The sequence below is a fragment of the Emys orbicularis genome, chromosome 12, assembly GCF_028017835.1.
Source record: "Emys orbicularis isolate rEmyOrb1 chromosome 12, rEmyOrb1.hap1, whole genome shotgun sequence".
Taxonomy (NCBI): Eukaryota; Metazoa; Chordata; order Testudines; family Emydidae; genus Emys; species Emys orbicularis.
The window spans coordinates 17,411,667-17,434,273 of record NC_088694.1 but is presented as its reverse complement, the minus strand read 5'-3'; the positions used below and the strand labels follow the sequence as shown (position 1 = coordinate 17,434,273).

General features: G+C 39.8%; 1 protein-coding gene across 2 annotated transcripts in view; it reads left to right on the top strand.

Annotated features, from left to right (window-relative positions):
• The first annotated feature begins 217 nt into the window (after positions 1–217).
• Positions 218–22,607, top strand: part of STAU1 (staufen double-stranded RNA binding protein 1) — a 45,688-nt gene continuing 23,298 nt past the window's right edge. For both annotated transcript variants that reach the window (XM_065414234.1, XM_065414233.1), the window contains exons 1-4: positions 218–274; positions 8,176–8,244; positions 16,021–16,297; positions 18,107–18,231. In XM_065414234.1, the coding sequence (XP_065270306.1) occupies positions 16,105–16,297; positions 18,107–18,231 (318 nt within the window). In that variant the 5' untranslated portion in view covers positions 218–274; positions 8,176–8,244; positions 16,021–16,104. The remainder of the gene's footprint in view (positions 275–8,175; positions 8,245–16,020; positions 16,298–18,106; positions 18,232–22,607) is intronic.

Genomic DNA, 22,607 nt, shown 5'->3' with positions numbered 1-22,607 from the left:
GCTAAGATGGGCGGGTGCTATAAGGTGCTGTGGCCACTCTGATTGGCTCTCTCTTTACTCAGGCGCGGTGCCGTCACTTCCTCCCCGGCCGGACCTGCCCCCGGCGTTCATTCTCTTTAGTGTTTGCCCTGTGTCCGCCACCTCCCTCCGCCACTGCGATTCGCCCCCCCTTCCCAGACCCCCTCCCCGCCTCGGGACCCGGCCAATGGACTGAGACGCCCGCCTGCCCGCCCGCAGCACCAGCCGGCCCGGGAGCCGCAGCCCAGGCAGCCAGGTGAGAGGGGGGCGGCTCCGGATTCCCCACGGGGGGGGCGGCGGCGGGGCCTAGTGGGGCAGCGGCGGCTCTGCTGTCTCCATCTGTGGGGTGTGCGAGGCCGGCAGCAGGGGCCCTGATCGGCGAGGATGGGAGTCGGTGCTCGGTAGGTAGTAGCGCCGCCAGCTCGCACAGGGGCAGGGTTCCCCTTCGCCTCCCGCTTCCTGGGGATGAGCCGGAGCCCCGTCCTCACGGGCAGCGGCAGGCGGGCCCTGGGGGGAGTCGGCCTGGTGTAGCGGGGGGGCGGCGGCTCAGGTTACAGAGCGGGCCCTGGCTGAGGCTTCTGAGGGGGAGCAGGCCGCGCTGGGTGGGAATCGCCGCCCTGTCCGCGAGGGAGGCAGTTGAGGGGAGCATCCCGGGCCCTGCCCCGCCGGAGGCACCGACCCCCAGGTGCATAGGCAGGTGGCAGTTGAAGCGCCAGGTTTCCTCCTTCCCACTCATCCCCTGTAACACCAGGGTGGGTGACAGCTACAGTATCAGCCACCCCCATTTTCCCGTCATGACCTCAATTTTTTGGTAGATGTACCAGCAACAGGTTCCTTTGCAAGCTGTTTCCCTGCTGCCCGTTTTAGAGCCTGTGGGATAGATGCATTTGTCTAGTTCATACCTGCTGCCCCATTGTGTTAGAGCCCCGATAGGCAATATCTTAACTTGATACGCAGATGACAGCCTTCTGTTTGTTTTTGCCTGTTAAAGAGGCAGAAGAACATGGTGCATGTCAGTGGGTAGGTTAAGATCACAGTGACACAAACAAATAAAAATGCCAGACCAACAATATAATCCTTTATCCGCTGCTTGGGTAGTAAGTTTATAAAATAGATACACAATGGTCTTCTGAGTTTTATTTAAAATTCTTATAATTCTCATTTTAACATGCAACTACAGTACCTTGCAGTAATGTTCATACTGGGGTGGGGGGGGGAACTATATATTAAACGTGTTAATGGTGATGTTAACATCATAGCATAGATGAGACAAGTTGTAGTTTTAACATGTGTTAGCTGGTCAAGGTAAACTCTAGGAATTGGTTTAGAAAAACCACAAGCATTTGGGAAGTGTCTAGACTAGCTTTTACAAAGGTATTAACTATTTCAAGTTAATTGGCAATCAGTTAACAAGGTTAAAAGACATATCCTGTATAGTTGATTTCTCCCACCCCTTACACATACATACACTTTCCTGTCCAAAATCCTCATTGGGTTGTAGAATTTCATTTTAACAAAATAAAACTCTGTACTGTGTATATGTGTAAATAAATAAAATTAACCACACTAAAATAAATTACAATAGCCAGACTTCTTGAAAGTCTTTCATATTTTTAATTTTTTTCTTGTGTGGGCATCTGTCAAGCCAATCTATGTAGACATTAATCCATCCATAGACTTACCTACATCTGTGCAATTGTGCTGATGTAACTACAGGATCAGAGGTAAATTGAAAAAATGGGCTGCCTATATCTCTGGCACTGAATAATATAAATTCTACTCTACAGGTGTCTGGATTTTTAAAGCCCCATCTAATAGTCTTTATTGGTAAATCTAGAAATTGTGAAAGTGGTTTGACTATTTTTACACATTTATCATTCCAAAAAGGGGAGTTCATTTTGCCTGTTGTAACAGTACTTTCAACAGTTGCATTGACAACTTTTCTTAGACATGAAGATGTTGATATTTACACTGCATGTACGTGTCTTGATTATTTTAGTGGACTGGACCAATAGAGAAGACCTATGTGGTATTTTTGATAACTACAATCATTAGCCTTGAGTGTGTATTTTCAAACCATGTAATGTTATAGAAAAATAAATAAAAAAGTTTCATTTAACGTATTTTTATGATAGTGGAAACTGTTAGCATTTAAAGGCTTACATGTTATCTCAGTTCTTTGCCTTAATGACATCTCTCTCTGCCCTTGGTTTTGTGTCTTTAAATCACAGTGTTGCTCCTGCTTCTCCTTCAGATCCCTGTTTAGGCTTTTTATCACTTGCTTCTCTTTTTATCATTAATCCACATCCTCTCTCCTGGGGTGTCTTATCTGTATTTGTGAAGCACCATGTAAATTATCAGCTATGTGAATTATTTTGAGCCTCATCTTATAGTGCCACAAATATTAGCTTTGGGATATTCCTTGGCTAGTCAAGGTCTTGTAAGAGGAACATGTTTGTGGTTTATAGAAAGTTTGTCCAGGAGCATGACCTTGCTCAGCTAGAGTGTGTTTGCATTCTGATCATTCATTTTTTCCTGTAATTGATAGAGTATGAGGGGCTAGTGCCTTTTTTGTGGTAGCTATTTAAACCTTTCAATAACAAATGTTTGGCTATCCTATTTTAACACTAATTATAAAAGTTAAATAATAAGCCACATCAGAGCTGCTTCATACTGCAGGTTATCAAGCCATTGTCACTGAGGTCTGGTTTACATCTAAAACTTGGGTCGACCTAGCTACATTGCACAGGGCTGTGAAAAAATTTGACCCAGTTAGGTCAATCACTGTAGATGCAGCTTGGCCAACAAAAGAATTCTTCCGTAGACCTAGCTACCACCGCTACAGTGAGAGAAAAACCCTTCTGTTACTGTAGTAAGTGTCTATGCTACAGCAGCATAGCTGGATCTATGCTACTGAAGTGTAGACATACCCTGATATTGGGTTATCATGGAGTATTTTGTAAAGTGACCTAACTCTACAAAGCTATTAGAGTTCGTGGAAATTTGGACTTGAAGTTCCAATAATGATTTGGTGTAGGGGAAGACTGGAAAGGAGCAGAGGCAGCTAAGCCATCAGTTCCTGCAGTATTTAACCTTCCGTGTTTTAAAAAAGTGTGTAGCCTTTATAGTAGTAAGGAAAATTCACATTTTGTAGTGTGGTTCTGTCTTCCTGGGTCTGCAGACAGCAGACTTAATCGGTTTCACTGTTGCCATGGGATTCTAACTAGCATTAGTGAAACTGATGATGTCTGTGTCACTGCTACTTGGAAAAGTTATGAACAGGCAAGATGCTGTAACTATTCACAGAGAAGGAGAAAACAGAAGTGGAAGCTGAGTGAAGGATAGAATGACAGTGCCCCTGGTCACTGCAATGAGGAGTCTGGAGGAGATGTAAAGTAATGGATCCTTCTGTACAGTCAGGGGGCTTGAGATGATGGAGGGGAAGGGGTTTGATATGTATTACCCTTACTAGCCAGAGGCTGATATTGGAGACAATAATAGCATCTTTCTTGGTAGCCACCAGCCATCTAGTTAAAAATGGGAAATAACGACAAGTGGATGTTGAATAAATTCCCAAACATCCCACTTCTTCATCTTGGGCACGTCTAATATATTGTACAGATCTCTGACAGACCCAACTGTAGATTCATACACATTGACAAAACTTGTATAATTTTTCATGGCATTAAGGTATTCATTTAATAAGAGATGGAAGCCCTGAGCAGGATTCAGGAACAGCACTTTGTATGAATTCCCACACCCTTCCTCGTCTCAGTGGCTTTGTGGGAGGTGGTTGTTCTCACTGATTGGGGTAGGCTGGTAGATGTCGTATTCTACTTATGTGGATGTCAGGTAAATTTTTCAAGACCTCAATTTTTGGGCTTCAGATAATCACCGCTACTATTTCTACTGAGGTTTCAGAGGTGTCCGATTGCAAGTTTCAATTTTTTATATGGTGAGTGTAGAGTATTAATAATTCATAAAGAATGTGATATGAAAACCATTCCTTCAAAATTGCAGATGTCACCAAAACCCTGCTGCACCGCAGACTTTTTCTGAGACCTTGGGCAAGTCACTTAGCCTCTCTGTTCCCCATCTATGAAATGAGATAATAACACTCTGTATTTCACAGGGACATTGTAAAAGATTGAGAGGCAGGTAGGTAATGTTATAATAGGGGCCATGTAAGTGCCTAAGATAGATAAGAGATTTATTTAAACCTAAGTTCAATATGTCTTTTGTATTAATGGGCAAAAACACCACTATTCCTGATCTTGAACTGAAGTTCTGAATATTTCATTTTATAAAAGCTTCTGTCTTTCCTTTTATACCCCTGAACAGGAATATGTTGCTGATTGGAAGAAATTATTCTGTCGACAGAATAACTCATACATTTTAGACTTTAGTTTTAGCTAAAGTACAGTACAGTAGCACATAAAATAGTCTGCTTTACTGTGCCTTATTAATCAGTTACTATTTTTACTCCCTCACTTAGTTTCTGAAAACCAATACAATATTTAAAATTAGAAGAAAAGTAGCTACCCCCTTCAAAGAAAGGACACAAACATTCAGAAATGGGTTTCTAGAAGCATGCCCATTTCAGCTAGCTTCTAGTACAGAGGTGGGCAAACTACGGCCCGCGGGCCACATCCGGCCCGCGGGACCATCCTGCCCGGCCCTTGAGCTCCCGGCCCCTCCCCCGCAGCCGTGCGGGCAGTGCTCTGGGCGGCGGGGTTGCTCGCTCCTGCGGAGCAGCGCAGCAGCGTGTCTGGCTCCAGCCAGGCGGCACGGCTGCCAGACATGCTGCTCTGATCGGCCTGGTAAGGAGGCCGGGGGGTTGGATAAGGAGTGGGGAGTCCCAGATAATGGGTGGGGGGTCCCAAGCGGCAGTCACGGGACAGAGCAGGGGGCGGTTGGATGGGGCGGAGGTTTGGGGGGGGGCAGTCAGGGGATGGGGAATGGGGGGGGTGGATAAGCGTGGGAGTCCTGGGGGGTCTGTCAGGGAGCAGGGGTGTGGATAGGGATCAGGAGGTGGGAACGGGGGGGCCTGTCAAGGGACGAGGGTGTGGATAGGGGTAAAGGCAGTCAGGGAGCAGGGGGGATTGGATGGGTCGGGAATTCTGAGGGGGGCAGTCAGGGGGTGGGAAGTGGGAGAAGTCGGATAGGGGGCGGGGGCTAGGCTGTTTGGGGAGTCACAGCCTTCCTTAGCCGGCCCTCCATACAGTTTTGCAACCCCGATGTGGCCCTCGGCCCAAAAAGTTTGCCCACCCCTGTTCTAGTAGATTTATGTTCTTTATAATTACAAGCTATTTGATTTACAACTATTAGACAAGTATGATAATGGAGAGGATATTATTAAACACAAATCGGAGGACATTTAATAATGTTATCAACATGATGCCATGTTGGTTTTGTGTTAGTCATTTGAAATTAAGAACTAAAAAATAGACAGAAATACATACATTTCTATAACCTCTTATTTGTTTAAAAATCATTCTGAAAAATATGTATCAATCAATTAGATGTTAAACTTCATAAACCTGCCCTAGTAATTATTCTTCTACCTTGTGATAGGTCACTCTGAAGATTGTCACTGCACAGGTGACAGATGTTCATAATATATTGGCTTTTGTTATATTTATGGTGATTGAAGAATTCCTTTCATTTTTAAATATCTCTGGGGAATACGACTATAACAACTCAATTTAGTGCGATGGGGTCTGTAAGATATTGTATTATTTATATCTATCATTTTTCTGATTAGTTTTTTTTACAAAATATCCTAAGTGTTGAAAAAACTGGATTTGTTCATCTAAAAAAGGTGGCTGGAAATGTTAGTACGTCTTGTACAATTTTCATTTGTGTAGATTGAGCATTCCTTGTCAGCTACTATTTATTGCACGGCCCTTTTCTCATCTTTTCTTTTTTCAGTCTTCTGTTGTATAGTGCTGTGTGGTATAAGTACAGAAGAAATGTCCCTGTCCCACCTTGTTTACAATTAGACAGAGTACAGTATACTAAAAACTACACATGGTGCGTGGACTGAAGGTCAAACCTTCACGTGGTCAGTTTTTTTTTTTACATAAAACTTTAAATTTAATACTTGATGCCTATCCTTGAACTGCTTCACACAATGTTCTGGGATGGTAACATTTGGATTTTATGAGGAAGGTCACTTATAGAACAGTGAGAAGGGGATTAAAAGGACAAGAAGTCCAAGCATTTAAGAAATATCCAGCTATTGAAAATGGTTACGATCATTCTGCAAAGTACATTCTCAGAGGCTGTATTGCTGCAACGGAGGAATACTTTTCTTTTTTTTTCTTTTTTTTTGTGCTATCTAGGTGAAAATCCTATGGAGAGAGAGGAACTTAAACCTGTCTTTAAAGTTTTGGCTCTAGTAAGATAGTTATAAGACTTTTATGCTAGGGACTGAAATGCTACTTTGGGACTTATTTTCAGTCTTGGCTTATGTCAAAAAACCATTGCAGTGCCAAGAGACCATACACCTTCTCTGATAAAATAGTAGGAAATAACTGAGTAGGAAACAAATTTTAATTTTCAAGATCCCAGAGGCAAAACTGGGGGCATGCTATGTGTAATGTCTGTCAAAAAAATAAACCATAAATGTATTGAGTAGGATTGGTCTAAAATTGCAAGTGACTGACTTGATCTTAGTACTGAAAGCATTTCTTTCTTTAAAAAAACAACAAAAAACCCTGGCATTTAACTACATAATTTTTAGTTATGAGACATGACCAAGTTTGAACATTGAAATTATTGCTTTAATGTTACTTAAGTTTTAAACCTTTAACAAAATATATAAGACATTAACTCTTTAGGGAACTTTTACTAATCAGTATCTCTGCTTTCTCCTTTTCCTACTTCTACCGCATAATATCAGTATATAACACAAGAAGTTAATCAGAAATATTAAGGAGCCTGACCTGGGCCCTGATAGTCAATAGTCATATAAAACTCACCTTGTAGTAAGTAAGGGCTGCAGCGTTTGATTCATAGTTGTTAAACTTTTTCTATTGAACCAGACTTCATAAAAATTCTGCAACACAATGCCAGAGCTTTAACTGATACCACTGTGTGCACAGCTGTTACTGTAACTTTTAAAGATGGTTGCAAAAGTCAATTTTTGAATAAGGCTATCAGATATCTGTTTCTCTGTGTAGTGCATTGCAATGCATTGGTTCTGTGGAGGAGGCATAAATTCTGTTCCCTTATCTGATCTTAGTCCTCCAGTGTTAGATCACATGGCAGTAAGATCAGGCCTTGCTGTGGAGGGGGTACATCATATTCTTAAGCAACCCTTATAGCCAGGCGAAGAGCAGGATTGATGGACTTCATGATTCCAGCCATTTCTCCAAGTCTAAGGCTTGGCCTATACTTAAAAGTAGTTTGATATAGCTATATCAGTCAGGGATGGGGAGGGAACACACCCCTGACCAACATAGGTATTCTGACCTAAACCCCAGCTTAGACGCAGATAAGTCGATGAAAGAATGCTTCCATCAGCGTAGCTGCTGTAGCTCATGGATGTGGTGTTCCTCGTATACCGCCTGGAAAACCTCTTCCATTAGTGTAGGCTGCATTTACACTACAGGGTTGTGCCAGTATAGCTCTGGCAATATAGTCTCCGTACAGTAGGCATCCCTAACGGAGGTTAGTTGGGATTAGGGAAGGGGAGCAGGAAGAGGAGGGTTGTCAAATCAAGCTGTAGTTCTGCATTGTTTACAAATGAGCTTCATTTTTTACCATCTGTCAGGGAGAATATAATTATGTAAGTTCTTGTCTAAGGCTGAGATTTTCAATGGTCATGGGGAGTTAGGCACCCAACCCCCTTAGGCCCCTCTGAAATTCACAGCCTAAATACTTACAATGCATATATTGAAGGCATCTTATAAAACAAGCCTCAGAAACTTAAAATATATGTGGAGTTAACATTTTTCTGAAAACCAATTCCAAAATTTTCAAGCAGTCTTCACTCTCAGCTACACTTTGGACAATTTTGCCCTCATATTCAGAAGTTTCTTCATTGCTCCTGATGATAATTTTTAGCAATGATCAGTTAATTATAGAATACCTTAAAATACTTCAGTAGCTTCACAAAGCAAATTATTAACACTGCATTTTTTTTCTTCCTAGGCTTTCTCCAACATAAATACCCTCCTTGGAACTAAAACCAAAACTTCACTGTCCCTGGATCACCTAAAGGTACAGGAAACATTAAACCTATGATTCAATAACTTTTATCACTTATAGTGGCTATCTTTTTTTTTAACCTAATATTCAAGGAGGTTATTAACTGGCAATATTCTGTTACATGGTGGAAAAGAGCTCTTTTTTCCCCCTGCGTACTTTAACTTATCTGAAAGACCTCTAATAATTTTGGCATTAAAGAAATTACCTGAAAAAGAAGTTACCTGAAAAAATTACTTTCTTGCATAACTTTTTCTTACAGAAATCTGACAATTTTTGGCTGAGTGAAATGAGGCCGTAAACTCAATTTGATAGTATTTCTCTGGATGTAACATAACTTTAGACTACCATTCCCAATACTTCCAAAATTTCAGGGAATATTGTAGGCATCAATAGACAGAATCCTATTGATTTTTGGTAAAAATTGGAAAACCAGGAGGAGGAAAATGTGAGAGTGAGTGGGATACAGTCCCTGGCATCTGGTTAGCACACCCATCAACTTTATTAAGCTCTCTAACTGTTTATAGAACAAAGAACTGGTTAATGGAAACTACCAACACCTTCCAGTATAACAACATTCCCCATCTAAACTCTGCTCATCATTCCAATGGAGTTTAAAATGTTCTTCTTTCTGCCTTATCTCCTAGACAGAAAGAAGAAAACTAATTTAATAAACTACAAATGGGGTAAATAGCTAAGGTGGTACTATGTCCCTGAACTGAAGGGGAGGTGGGGATGTAAGAGTGGCAAATTGGAACCGTGGGGTTGGGGGAATGGAGGATACAAGAAGCCCCTGGTGTGTGCAATGAGGCTGGCATACAGAAGCTACGAAGTATGACTCTCTGATCTAAAAGTATCTTAATGAGAAAAGGATTGGGAGCAAAACCACTGTGTTCACTTCTGTACTCTGCCTCTGGTCGTTGTGACTTTAGGCTTCAGTTTTGCTACCTGTATCTCACAAGGGTCACCTAAAGTTTATAAGGTATTTGCCATCAAACAAAAAGTCCTATAGGAGTTCAAAATGTTTTTTTAATTAATTTTTGAATGCAGCTAGCAAGGAAATTATCTGGTTTTTTTTCACCTAATACATGAGTATTTTCTTAGTTTTCTATTTCAGTTGTAAAATGTCAATATCAACCTAAGTCTCAAGTTTTCTGTTGTATGTGGCAACCTAAAACAGTCTAAATTTCTGTTACAGGACACATGTCGCCTTTATTGCCTATATTTTTTTTATAGATGCTAAAACATGGCCTATAATTAAGCTTTTGCTTTGAGTGGAATGTCAGTCGCAATAGCTTAATGAGTAACTTGTACAAATCAGTTACAGTAGTTTGGCTACCTAAGAAGTTTAAATTTCACCAATAAATGGACATCTTGCTTTGTGCACTGTTTGGAGTTCTGTCAAAATATTTCTCAAATTTGATTTTACAAAGTGTGTATATATATGTTATATAGAAGTCCTCTCTGGGCCATTCCTATATTTCTTATTGTTTGCAGTACCAGAAATGAAATAAATGGAGACTTCTTAAAAAAAACAACCTATAGAATTAGTTAAATATCTGCTTCACAAGAAGAATTAATTCTTGAATACAAGATTCCTAGGCTTTCCCTGCTCTGAGAATAAGTGTTGATGCTGATATATTTCCAGATTGGTTAATGTCTGTGCATCTGGCAAGGTATGATGCAATTGGAGTATAAATATAAATGGGCTTTGCTTGAAGGAGCAAACTAGGTAACGACAATTGTATCAAACAACAAACAAGTTATATCTATGTACAAACAAGCATTGTGTACGTTGATAGTAACACAGATAAAAAGGATAGGTTAATTAGAAAAATTTCACCTGCAACACGATTCAGTTTTTTTTTTTTTTTTTTTAAAGTAGCAAATTCATCTTGAGGTATGGAAATAAACTGTGCGTTCATGTATTCAAATAGTTGGTTGGCAGAGGGTAAATGTTAAGAGATGACTACTGCCACAAGCTGGCAATTATACTTCAAGTGAAGTTTTAGCTCATCGTGGATTCTTTCAAATCTCCAATTTGGGCAGACATTACTGCCACCTAGAAACAGTGATGGGAGAGAGCACTCATGATTTTGTTTGGTGCATTTTTCTTGCCTGCTAAATTGCCAACATTGTGTGCTGGGGGTCTCCATAATAACGTTCAATACCTACATAGCATTTTTCATCTGTAGATTCAAAGCACTTTACAAAGGAATAGTGAATGGTATTGTCCCCATTTTACAGATATGGAAATTGAGGCACAGAAAAATGCTGGAAATCTCATCTCAAATTCCCAGAGGATAAACAAAAGCTGAGCTCTTTCAGGTTATTTATTTGAAAGTTGGGGGAGTGGATGTTGGGGTGCATGGAGGGGAGGTAAACTACATATCATTGTTCCAAGCAAAGAGGTAAACTTTCAGCAGCTGTTTCCTAAACCCTGCCAGGCCTTTGTCTCAAACTTGAGTGGTTGGTTTGTAGGCTGAAAAGAAGAAGCAAGTTATGACCCTATGAACATCTCTACAGCAATTTTGTTGTCTGGTTCTGGAATGTGAACAGCTGAAATTTGTTCACGTTTGGATTAGTTTCTAAAATCTTATTGCTTTAAGTCCTAGGTCATGTGCTGGAGTTTCTATAGAATTTTAGGATAATGGCTGAATTCTCTATCTTAAGCATTGTTCTCTCTAGGGAATTTTTTTCAGGCTTAATATTGTTGTCTGACTCTTGATGGAGACTGATCCATGTAGAACTTAGTTTGAGCTATGATTGTATGTGAAGCTCCATCCCTTTGTCCTCCACAGCAAATATAGAAAGTAACTAGTATTCTACTCCGAGACTTGCTTCCCTGCAAAAAATACTAGAGCAGTTTTGCAAGATCTAGGTAGTAAGCACCTTGTGGATGAAAGGAGCAGAAGAAAACAGGAATAAATGCATGGAGACTTAGAACCATAACATTCTAAGCTAAACCACGAAACACGGGGAAAACTCAAACATAATAAGTCAAATGAAAACTTTGGCTAATCCTGTTAAGTACATACTCACATTTGAGGCAGTGTGGCTGCTAATGGATGTTCCTGACTATCAAAAGTGTATTGATCGGGGAAGTACAGATCCCAGTAGATCATGATGTGCACACAGAATTAAATTAGCATTCTGCTGTGTTTTTATCTTGGTTGCACCCTGATGGATTAGCACTTTTAGCATGGCAGTGATTAACAATATTCTGAACTAAGCAGTATTTAGGAAGTAACAGGCTTGTGTTGCTATTATCCCTAGAGGCTTATTCCAAGTAACCTATGACATTGTTCAAGAATGATCACCTAGAAAAAGAAATCTGGGTGGTGTTGAATGGCTCTGTGAATTCATGGCAGGAAGTTGGTACAAATTTCAGCAGCTTCTGCCTAAATAATATCTCCTATTTCTGCAAAAATTTAACTCTGAGCCATTGGGTTGCTTTGACAGTGTAAGTGTGATCAATGTACGTATTCACATGTGATTTAATTTCATTATTTTTTTCTAGTCTTAAGTTTGTATAACTAAAAATAAAGTGTCACCAAATTTTAGATTTGGCATCCACAAACATCTAACAAGCCACATTTGTTACAGAGAGGAATGTGTTAGGGACCTATATTTTAACATTTGTAAAAGAAAAGTCAAACTTTCTCTCTTGCTACAAGGACTGAGAATCTGTCCAGAAAAGTTGCAATCAGTGTTTTTGTGCTGGTATGTATGTTCTTTAGGCTGAAAGATGCTGTCATTTCTGTAAAATATTGTTTCATAATCTGCTTAAAAATAAACTCCATTTTAGTAGCTGCTATAATCTTTGGGGTTCCAGCATGTAGCGCATTCTTGCGGTAGTTAATCGTATGGTGTTTTTAAACCAGCAATTTTGGAGACATACAAAACATCTGAATAGGTTAGTTTTTATACTTGTTTAATTTAGCTAGCCAGTCTCTTTGAAATCTTAAAAATTATGCTCATTGGTAGACCTTAGTGCTGACTTGAAAACCTATGAAATATTTAATGAGCAGTGTGAAACATTAGAAATAGGCTCATAAAATTAAACTCTAGTCATCATCCAGTGAGCAAAATAGACTAAATAGCAAGCAATGAGGGGATTATGGAAGGCAGTATGCCCTTGATAAAAGCATGGAAAGTGCTTTGGTAACTTCCTAATTAAATTAACTATTGTACCTCATTAGTATTTATGTGCTAACAGTATTTGTTACTGTGACAATGCAAGCTGAAAGGTTTTTGGAACACCAGCATTTGTTTGCTTTTTTTAAGCATCTAGTGTATTTGCAGTACAATAACCAAGCAGAAAAATCATTAAAGGGAAAAAAAAGCAGAGCTTAGTTACATTTTAGATAGTGAAGTACCTGCTACAGGATTCTGCTTTACCATTGAAGACCTTTTGGAAACTGCCTCTAGAGATGAATTTGGTGGCTCACTTAGGCGATGTCTACACTAGCACTTTTGTCGGCATAATTTATGTCACTCATGGGTGTGAAAAAATCTGTAGTGTAGACATAGCCTTAGCAGTTTCCCACAAGAATTAAATTTTTTCTATTTTCTGCACTGCTGCTAGCTTGATTCAAAGTGCAATTTAATGTATGTTTTGCAGCTTGGCTATCTGAGATTCCCTCTTCCTATTTGGTACCACAGTAGTGGAGTTCAACTGAAAAATAGTGCACTGGTTTAAACATATGGGAGCTGTGGGCAGAGTTTTCAGTGAAGGAACTGCACTTTAGAACTTGGTTTCTACTTTAGGCTCTTCAGAAAAGCAGTGTAAATTATGTTGTTTTAAGGGGCATGATATTACTTCAAACTCACCAAAGGAAGAGAAGATTCAATAATTTCTTCTATTTGTAAGATGTTACTCTTTAGTTGTGTTGAGCGTGGTATCTCGTTTCACTCGGCCAATTATTTTTTCATTTAAAGTCAAGACTCTTTCAGCGCTTTCAGACATATACTCTTTGTAATTAGATGTAAGGGCTATAATGTCGTTACTCTGGAGCCACCTTCTAAATTTACTGCATCTTGCCTTCTCTCAACCTCCAGGTCCTTCTTTATAAACACTGACAAGTTATTGACTACAGTTATGGTGTACCAAATGTGAAAAGTCTATAAGTTTGATAGGCACATACAGCGCTTGCTCTCAGATATTTAAGACCATTTGCTGCATATATGAAAAACTAGTTTGTCTGAACTAATTTTCTCTCTTCTGCGAGCTAAAGCATTTAGAATGAATCGCTCATGGCATTTTAGAGTTTATGCTGGCAACTTTTAAAGTGAGGTTGAATTAGCAGGAAAATCCTTTTTTAGCCCTCAGAACATAATGAGGGAGAAGTGCACTTCAGAGATTCAGAATTTAAACTGCTTTGAATATTTGGAAAGTGCCATAAGGTCCCTGTTATGCTTGCTAGTATTTTTATTTTTAAAATAATGGAAATGGGAACCTTTTAATCTTTCACTATGTATATATCTGCAAATATTTAAAAAATGTAACTGTGTACTACTACAAAACAAGGTGAAAATATGCAAGCAAGTAATTTGCATCAGACACAAGCAATCTTGTACAAAATCCTCAGACACGCATGGAGTACATAAATCATAACAGGAAAGGTAACTATTAATCCCAGAAAGAAACTCCATACAAGCTTTTAACTACAGTATGATAGTCTTCAAAGTTCCTTAACAAATATGAAAAATATATTCAGTCATTCAGGTGAGACTGAATGTTCCCACTCCAGTAGAAAATAAACAAAAATCTTGATACTCAGATCTGAAAAGAGGAAATTTCCTTCTTGCCAGAGTAACTTTTACTAACATAAGGAAAGATGCATACTTAAGTAAGATGTTGCCCCTAGTTGTCTAAACCTAATTCATTCATGATCAATTGTAGATAAAGAAACAATGACTACCTTTGTTGAGGCATGGAATCAGAATCAAGAGTATTTAAAGGGGACTTAATGGAGATGCAACAAAAAAGTTTAGGAATATGAAGAGGAGCATCAAAATCAGTGAGTCTAGTAGACCAAAAACCTCCAGTTGAGATTCATTTATCAGAAATGCCACCAAATACAAATATTGAAATATTACATGACTTTCAGTCTACTGGATTGGTAATGGAAGTTTGTTTGCAAAATTATCACTTTGCCTTCTAGAAGTTTTTCCTCAATCCTTTTTAAAACAAACAAACAAAAAATCAGTGTTTGTATATTCATGAATACAAGTTCTCACGACTGCTCTTTTTAGCCATGTAATGCCTGTCCCACTTCCTCCTCAACGCAGGGAAAGGCTCTGGCAGTTCCCTGCTGCCAAAACCTTTCCCGGCTGCCTCCCCCCTACCAGAGTCTTTCACTGACACGTTTAGCTACATGCATGCTGCAGCATGAATGCAGCTTGCTTTTCACTGTGGCATGTAGCTACTCAGATACTACATGCCACCTCCAGTGGGTTGCAGTGTAGACATACCCTTTGAGTCATCCCCCTTTCCTTCCTACATTTGGAAGCCTCTTCACAGGCTTAGAATTTGAAGCCTGCAGAACATGTGGATAGTTGTATTGCTAGTAATAGCACCTGAGTGGATTCTGCATGAGCAATTTCACTTGTATTCTTCATCTTAAAGTCATACAGACAAACCTTTGCCAGCAAGTTAGGTTTTATAGAAATCTACAGCTGGGAAGTGTGTGTGTAAAATACATTAGTAGTAAACTTGGAAGTAAAAATTTACTTTGAAACAGTAAATTGCTGGATGGCTGGTAAATGGATATTGGCAGCTGGCTCTGGCAGATGTAATATCTTCAAACTGACAGTTTTAGTGTAGATTTAAGCTGAACTGTCTGGGCATGAATGTAATGTTGCACCCATGCAAAGCAGAATGCTACCACTAACTTGTTAGTGGAGAAAAGTGCTAGCATATATAGTACTTCACAATTACTCGTATAAGTTTGTCACTTGGAGGTTACGTCTAATTTAAAATAGACAGTTGCTTAAGAGCACTTCTAACATTTGGCTAGAGGGCCACAAAACTGAACAGTGCTATCGTAATGTATGAACTGTGAATAAGGCACCTTCTAATTCAATTATATATGCATTTGGAATATTCTATCTAATGTATGATATGTGTCAAACTCTCGACCCACAGTTTGAAAACCGCTGCTGTAGAGTAATGGCATGTTAGCATTGACTGCTGTCACCTACGCAGAAAAGGTGAACGATACAGTGAAAGCCACAGTGTATCTTCCTTCCAAATCAAATATATGGTTGTGTACTTGCTTTGAGCAACTGTTCTTTTTTAAAAGACCACATTATTGCTTATCTTTTTGAGTTATAGACCAATTCCAAATAGCAACAAAGCTGAAATGTAATATAATTTTGAAAGTTGTTCTGTTTTGTATACTAGCAACAACTCATGTAACTGGATTTGCTTTGAAAGTGGATTCAACGATGATGTAGAAAAGAGATGGGCAGTTAGGTAATTTTAAATGAGCAAGAATAAATGCAACTACTGTCCTTTTCTGTTTTGTAAACTAAACCAATGTGAAGTTTATGCACTTTGAAATATTTTGTTAAAATTGTTGGGATGCAGGTGAGTTTTTGTGTACAAAATGGGGTGCTTGAAGAATGTTTGGACTCTTTTTTTAATAATAGAGAAATAAATCTAATAGATATTTTCCAGTTATAAACTTCTTATACATACTGATGTTCCAATCATGTTTGTGAATTATTGGAACTTAAATATTTGGTATAATCTTTTTTTTTTTTTCCTTCCTTACAACCTTTTAGGTAGACCATTAGGCTCCATCGCACTGAATTAACCTGCATTCAAAGCTGTCTACCTGCAGTAATTCACTTTGGTTGCAAGTGAACATGTCTCAAGTTCAAATTCAGAATCCATCTGCTGCTCTCTCAGGGAGCCAAATATTGAATAAGAACCAATCTCTTTCGCAGCCTTTGAGTATTCCTTCTACCACTAGTTCTCTGCCCTCTGAAAATGCAGGTAGACCTCTTCAAAACTCTGCTTTACCTTCTGCATCTGTTACATCCACCAGTGCAGCTGCAGGTAAGCATGTTAATGAATGTCTGTATTTCTCAGCCTTGTTCTGTGGTCTGATACAGCAGGTTGCAGACATATAGGAACTGTTTTACAAACATTACTCTAAAAACTGTATTTGCCACCTGAGTTGGCTTCCATGTTTTGTCCCTGTTTTAAGATCATAGTTTTAAGAGAAATTGTTTTAAACAGATCTAAAAATAGCTTTCAAAAGTTTTGAGAGAATGAATTAAAAATATCTATTTAAAATTATAATAGCTAGATGATTTTGTTGAAGGAATTGTCAGCAACATTTTAATCAGTGTTCTTTACAACAGATTTTTTCACTTTATGCACATTTTAAACTGACAGCATGTCTTCAATTCACATATAACAGCAGGAGGATTGGTGTGTGAACAAAGGCCTGACCTTAGACCATCCCTGGCAGGTGTTTGTTTACTGGAGGTCTTTAAGAACAGGTTAATGAGAATTCTACACCCCCCCCCCTTGGAAGACTATTCCAGTATTTAACTATCCTTATATTTAGAAAGGTTTCTTCCCCCCAAATATCTAACTTAAATCTCCCTTGCTGCAGATTAAGCCCATTACTTCTTGTCTGCTTTCAGTAGACATGGAAAACTATTGATCACCATCCTCTTTATACATGCCCTTAACATGTTTAAAGACTGTTCTCGGGTCCCCACCTTAGTCTTCCTTTCTCAAGATTAAGCATACCCAGTTTTTAACCTTTCCTCAGAGGTTGGGTTTTCGAAACCTTTGTCCACATTCTTCCTAAAATGTGGCACCCAGAATTGAACACAAACTTCTGGCTGAGGCCCCACCAGTGCTGAGTAGAGTGGGACAATTACTTCCGGTGTCTTACAAACAACACTTCTGTTAATACACCCCAAAATATTAGCAGTTTTTTGCAACTGCATTGTACTATAAATCATTCAATTTGTGATCCCCAATAACTCCCTGATCCTTTTCAGCAGTGCTACTCCCTACCCAGTTACTCCCCATTTTGTAATTGTACATTTGATTTTTTTTTTTTCCCCCTTCTTCCTAAATGGAGTACTTTGCACTTGGATAATGAATAGCATAATGATCAGACTTTTTCAAAAAGGGGAGATACTTAACAAGGGTTTTCCTGAGAAAGTGGGAACAGACCTGAAGTGGAAAGGATGATATGGCTAGGGAACTAAATTAAATGCTAGAGAACTTGTCCTGATTTGGTTTAAATGCATAGCATATGTAGGTTAAATTTAATGTAGAGTTTGCGTGGAGGAAAAATGAATGAATACAGACCAGAGTAACATAGGAAAATAGATTCCCAAGGGCAGAAACAGAAAAGCCCATAAATAAGAACTGACCCTTCAAACAAATGAACATGCACAGTTAGAGAACATCTAATGTATATTGCGTAGGTCAGACTTGAGGCCTCAGCCTCCTAAACTTTAAACCACATCGACATGTACCTGGGTAGATGTCTGAAAGCAAATTGCCATTTGATCCTTCCTCTTAGTTTCTGTCACAATTATGGCATTTGCTCTTGGATCTTGAATTTAAATGCTTTCCATTCTACACACAATGGTTAGAGATCTCCACATTCACAGATTCACTGGTTTGAGACATGGTTAGAGCTCTCTATCCCAGCAAATAACTCTGATGGTAAAGTAGCATGTTCCCCCTGAACCAGCATGGATTGCAAGCTGCTATCAGTACTTCCATAAAGATACAGAAAATTAATTGTTGAATCTTTGGTAACTTTTTAAATTCTGGAATATCAGTCATCTTAATTATGATCTAATAATCTGTGATTTTTGCCTTATCATTCAGCTCCTTCTAACATGGCAAACCCCAAAGAGAAAACCCCAATGTGTCTTGTGAATGAGTTAGCCCGTTTCAACAAGATTCAGCCTGAGTATAAGCTTTTGAGCGAGCAAGGTCCAGCTCACTCTAAGGTAAATATTGCTCATATCACGTATGCATTTATATTGACAAGTAACTTTGTGAGTGGAAAGGCAAAATGTCTAGCTCTTGTGCAAAATAATCTACAGTAGTAGAGTTATGGGTAGTTTAATGGGACACTGAAAACAATTTAAAGCCTTAAGTGATTTCCAATTGCAGTCCAACTTTTTTAGTACAGCCCTATTGGGTATGATGAAGCATATTAAGGTTGAGCTGGGGATGTTATCCCAGGGGTTAAAACTTGTCCAATGCTAATTAATTGTTTTTAAAGCTGCTTATTGTAGTTGTTGCAGGAGATGTTTGAGACTTACCCTTCACAGTATACTACTTACTTTTTCCCATTGTCTGCATTGTGGTCATGGCCTTAACATACGGTGTTTAATGGAGTACGTGTTAGCAATCAGTTTCGATTATAATACCCAACTTTGAATTGTTACAAATGTTTTTTTGTGCTGAAATTTCCCATGCTCTCCCTGCTTGACAGTGATTTTATTTTAAAGTTTGAGCTAAATTCCATTCCCCAAAACACTATACCTTCAGATGCAGTAAAGATGGCTGAAATGTGGTGTTCTCTCCCCCACCCCCTTTGGAAAAGTAGTCCTTAATGAGAACTCAAGTACATTTGTTTGGTATGGGAATAGTAAGTTCATAGGAAAATCACTTCTGGGAATACTCAGTTGGCTACTTAAAATTTTAGAAGTAAAAACAGTCCCTTTCCTCTTGTATATAACTGCACATTTTCATTGACCAGATTGTGCTACTCATGCTGGAACAATTTAATCTGGGAATTGTCTGAACTGAATCTTTGCAAAGCTTTCCAGAAAATTAGAATTGGAGAGAATCATGGGGAGAGACTCATGGGGTCCCTAGAATTTTTGCTGCATTTTGCAAAGTGTCAATATTCATTTAAGGTAGTGCCTTTCCGATGCTTGCTTTCTACAGATCACTTCACCTTTATCACAGGCAATACAGTGCATTAGAAGTGCTGTGACAGCTTTTAATAGTCTATTCTCAAGCATTAAACTGTCTGAAATAATGCCTAAAGGTACTTGATGTTCAGATTTGCGTTTTTGGGTGGCTCTCCCACATTTCATTTATTTGCAGCTACAGTAACTCCTCGCTTAACATTGTAGTTATGTTCCTGAAAAATGCTACTTTAAGTGAAACAATGTTAAGCGAATCCAATTTCCCCATAAGAATTAATGTAAATGGGGGGTTAGGTTCCAGGGGAATTTTTTTGCCAGACAAGACTATATATTTTTATATGTATATACACACACACGCAGCGTAGAAGTTTTAAACAAACAATGTAATACTGTACACAGCAATGATGTAAAGCTTGGTTGAGGTGGTAGAGTCAGAGGGTGGAAGAGGGTGGGATATTTCCCAGGGAATGCCTTACTGCTAAATGATGAACTAGCACTCAGCTGAGCTCTCAAGGGTTAACATGTTGTTAATGTAGCCTCCCACTCTACAAGGCAGCACGAACGGAGGGAGGGGAGACAGCATGGCAGAGACACACACCATGTGTGTGAGAGAGAGAGACGCGCATTGCCCCTTTTAGTAGGCTGATCCCACTCTAAGTACACTGCCTTTGTAAGTAGATCAGCAAGTTGAGACAGCAGCTGCTGCCAGCAAGCTCCCTCCATCCTGAGCCCTGTTGTGTCCCACCCCCACCCCCTGCTCTGTGGAGGTGGGGTACAGGAGCAGGAGGAGGGGACACCCTGACATTAGCACCCCTCTTCCCCCCCCCTTTCTGCACAGCAAGCAGGAGACTCCCAGGAGCAGCTCCAAGGCAGAGGGCAGGAGCAGCACACGGCAGTGAGGGGAGGGACAGCTGAATTGCCAGGCAATTGATAGCCTGCTGGGCAGCTGCCACACAGGGAACTTAGGGAGTGGGGAGCGGAAAGGGGGGCTGCTGGCCCAGCCTGGTTCCAAGCCTCCACCAGCTAGCTCCTACGGGCTGCTCTTTCTGCAAGCAGTGGACAAAGCAGGCAACTGCCAAACAAAATTATAAGGTAGCATTGCTCAACTTTAAATGAGCATGTTCTCTAATTGATCAGCAACGTTTTTAACCGGGAGGATGTTAAGTGAGGAGTTACTGTACCTTGTTGTAACTGACAGTGAAGTGCAATTTACTAGAACCCTGCTTTCTAGATGGTTGAGAGCAAGATTATAGTAAATTTCACTTAACTGCAAATACACAATATAGTGGAATCTCATAGGGCATTAATCCACTTTAAAATAAATTACTTTAGTATTAAAGTCTTCAGTGCCTTATGGAATTAGTGGTGCTCGTGGTTTAAAAATATTACATTGCATGGACCCATTTGTGTACTTTCTGTGCCATACTATTCTAGTGAAATTTTGGCAGGTTGTAGTAAATACTTCGTTTCTTGAGTATGTGCTGTTAGCATTCAAATGCCCACCTTAAAAGGTTGTAGAAAATATACAGGAGGCGTCTGATGTTGCAAAAGGAGTGTACGGAAAGAAGTTAGAAAATTAAACTTTTTTCCTTAGTAAATCTCTGCATTGCGTGGATCCTGAGGCTAAGACCTACAGGGAAAATCTGTTGGAATGTTTTTATCTGTTTAAGTTGCTTCAGGCAAGAGGCCTATGCTGTAGTAGTGATTATGAATGTCATATGCACACTAGAACAATTGTTTTCATCTTGTGGTCCACGGACCCCCTAGGTGGTCTGCAAATCGTGTCTAAGATTTCCAGAGGGGTCTGCATCTCCATTTGAAATTTTTTAGGAATTCGCAAAAGAAAATAGGTTGAATACCACTGCCCTAGGAGAATATGCTTAGGTGTGATTATTTTTAAAACCTATTAAAGTTGATTTTGCTCCAAGATAAAGACAATTCCATTAATTTTTATCTAGTGTCTTAAGCCAAAGATTCCATGTGCAATGCAGGAAAGGGTTACATTTTTAAAAAATGAGTATTTGGGAAGAATAATCAAGGCATATACTCATTTGCATTGTTATTCTGATCAAAATTAAATGTATTTAACCTGCTGTGGATTTGATTCACTTGTGAAAATTAGGCTAATAGGTCTGTCCTTACCCCACTTTACTTACAGTGACGTATTACAAAGTTTCTGTAGTCGTTACACTTGTGTAAAATAACTGTTTTATCACCATATGGGTCTGAAAAACTGTGCACCTATGACTGTGATTCCCCAAATCTTTTCTGTTCTCCCCCCACCCACTCCCCATTACCCATAATGAAACCTGTCCACCTGGGGCTGCAGCTGGGAGCTGAGCAGGGCTGCCCAGAGGGGGGGGCAAGTGGGGCAATTTGCCCCAGGCCCCACAGGGGCCCCCACGAGAATATAGTGTTCTATAGTATTGCAACTTTTTTTTTATGGAAGGGGCCCCCAAAATTGCTTTGCCCCAGGCCCCCTGAATCCTCTGGGCGGCCCTGGAGCTGAGGCCGGAGCCGGGACTGGGTGATGCTCCTCCCCCCTCTTCCAATCGGGGGCTGGCCTGGGCCCCACCATGTGACGCCCATGTTCCCCCTCGGCGGGCATGCCCCACACTTTGGGAACCACTGACCTATGACAACATAAGAAGTTATTCCTTAGTGCCTCACATATCTTTGTTGTGATCTTTGAAAAATGTAACCCAAATTGAAAGTTTAAAGTAACAAGTGAATGACTTACGCCAGAGGTTCCCAAATTTTTGTTACTGCATATCCCCTTCCAGATCTACCAGCTGCCCATGTACCCCTACCCATCTCATCACTGATACTTTGTTCTTTCTAACACTACCTGTCTTTAGCCATCTGTCCATATTTCAGTTACATACAGATATACAACCGAAAAAAACCCCAACCCTGACTAAGTTCTGAGCTCAGTTAGACTAGGCAGTTGCTGGGCAACTGAACCCACGCTGTATGGTGATTGGGGGTGAGGGCTCTGTACGTCAGCAACTCTGTGTTCTTATTGGTACATCTTGAAGTCAATTAACTACTGTATTTTATAGAACAAATTCCCACACAGAGTTTTAAAGTTTCGTTTGAATAGCCTATTATGAAAATGCAATAAATAAAATCCACCATTACACAATTTTTCCTGCATTCCCCAGAGATGTCTCGTGTATCCCTGGGGGTACATGTACCACACTTCGGGAACCCCTGACTTGTGCAATGTAAAAATGTAATTCTACATAAGCAGTCTGCATTTTGAGAAGATTTAGGGGAATCATGTTGGCATTATAAACATTAAAATCACACAATACATTTCTCGCAGTAACAGCCCTCTGTGTAGCCATTACCTATCTACATACTTCTGTGCACGTCCTTCAATGCAGACTCCCCAAATGTCTTGCAGTGGGGAGCTGTTTGGTTAGTACTGTTGCAACAGT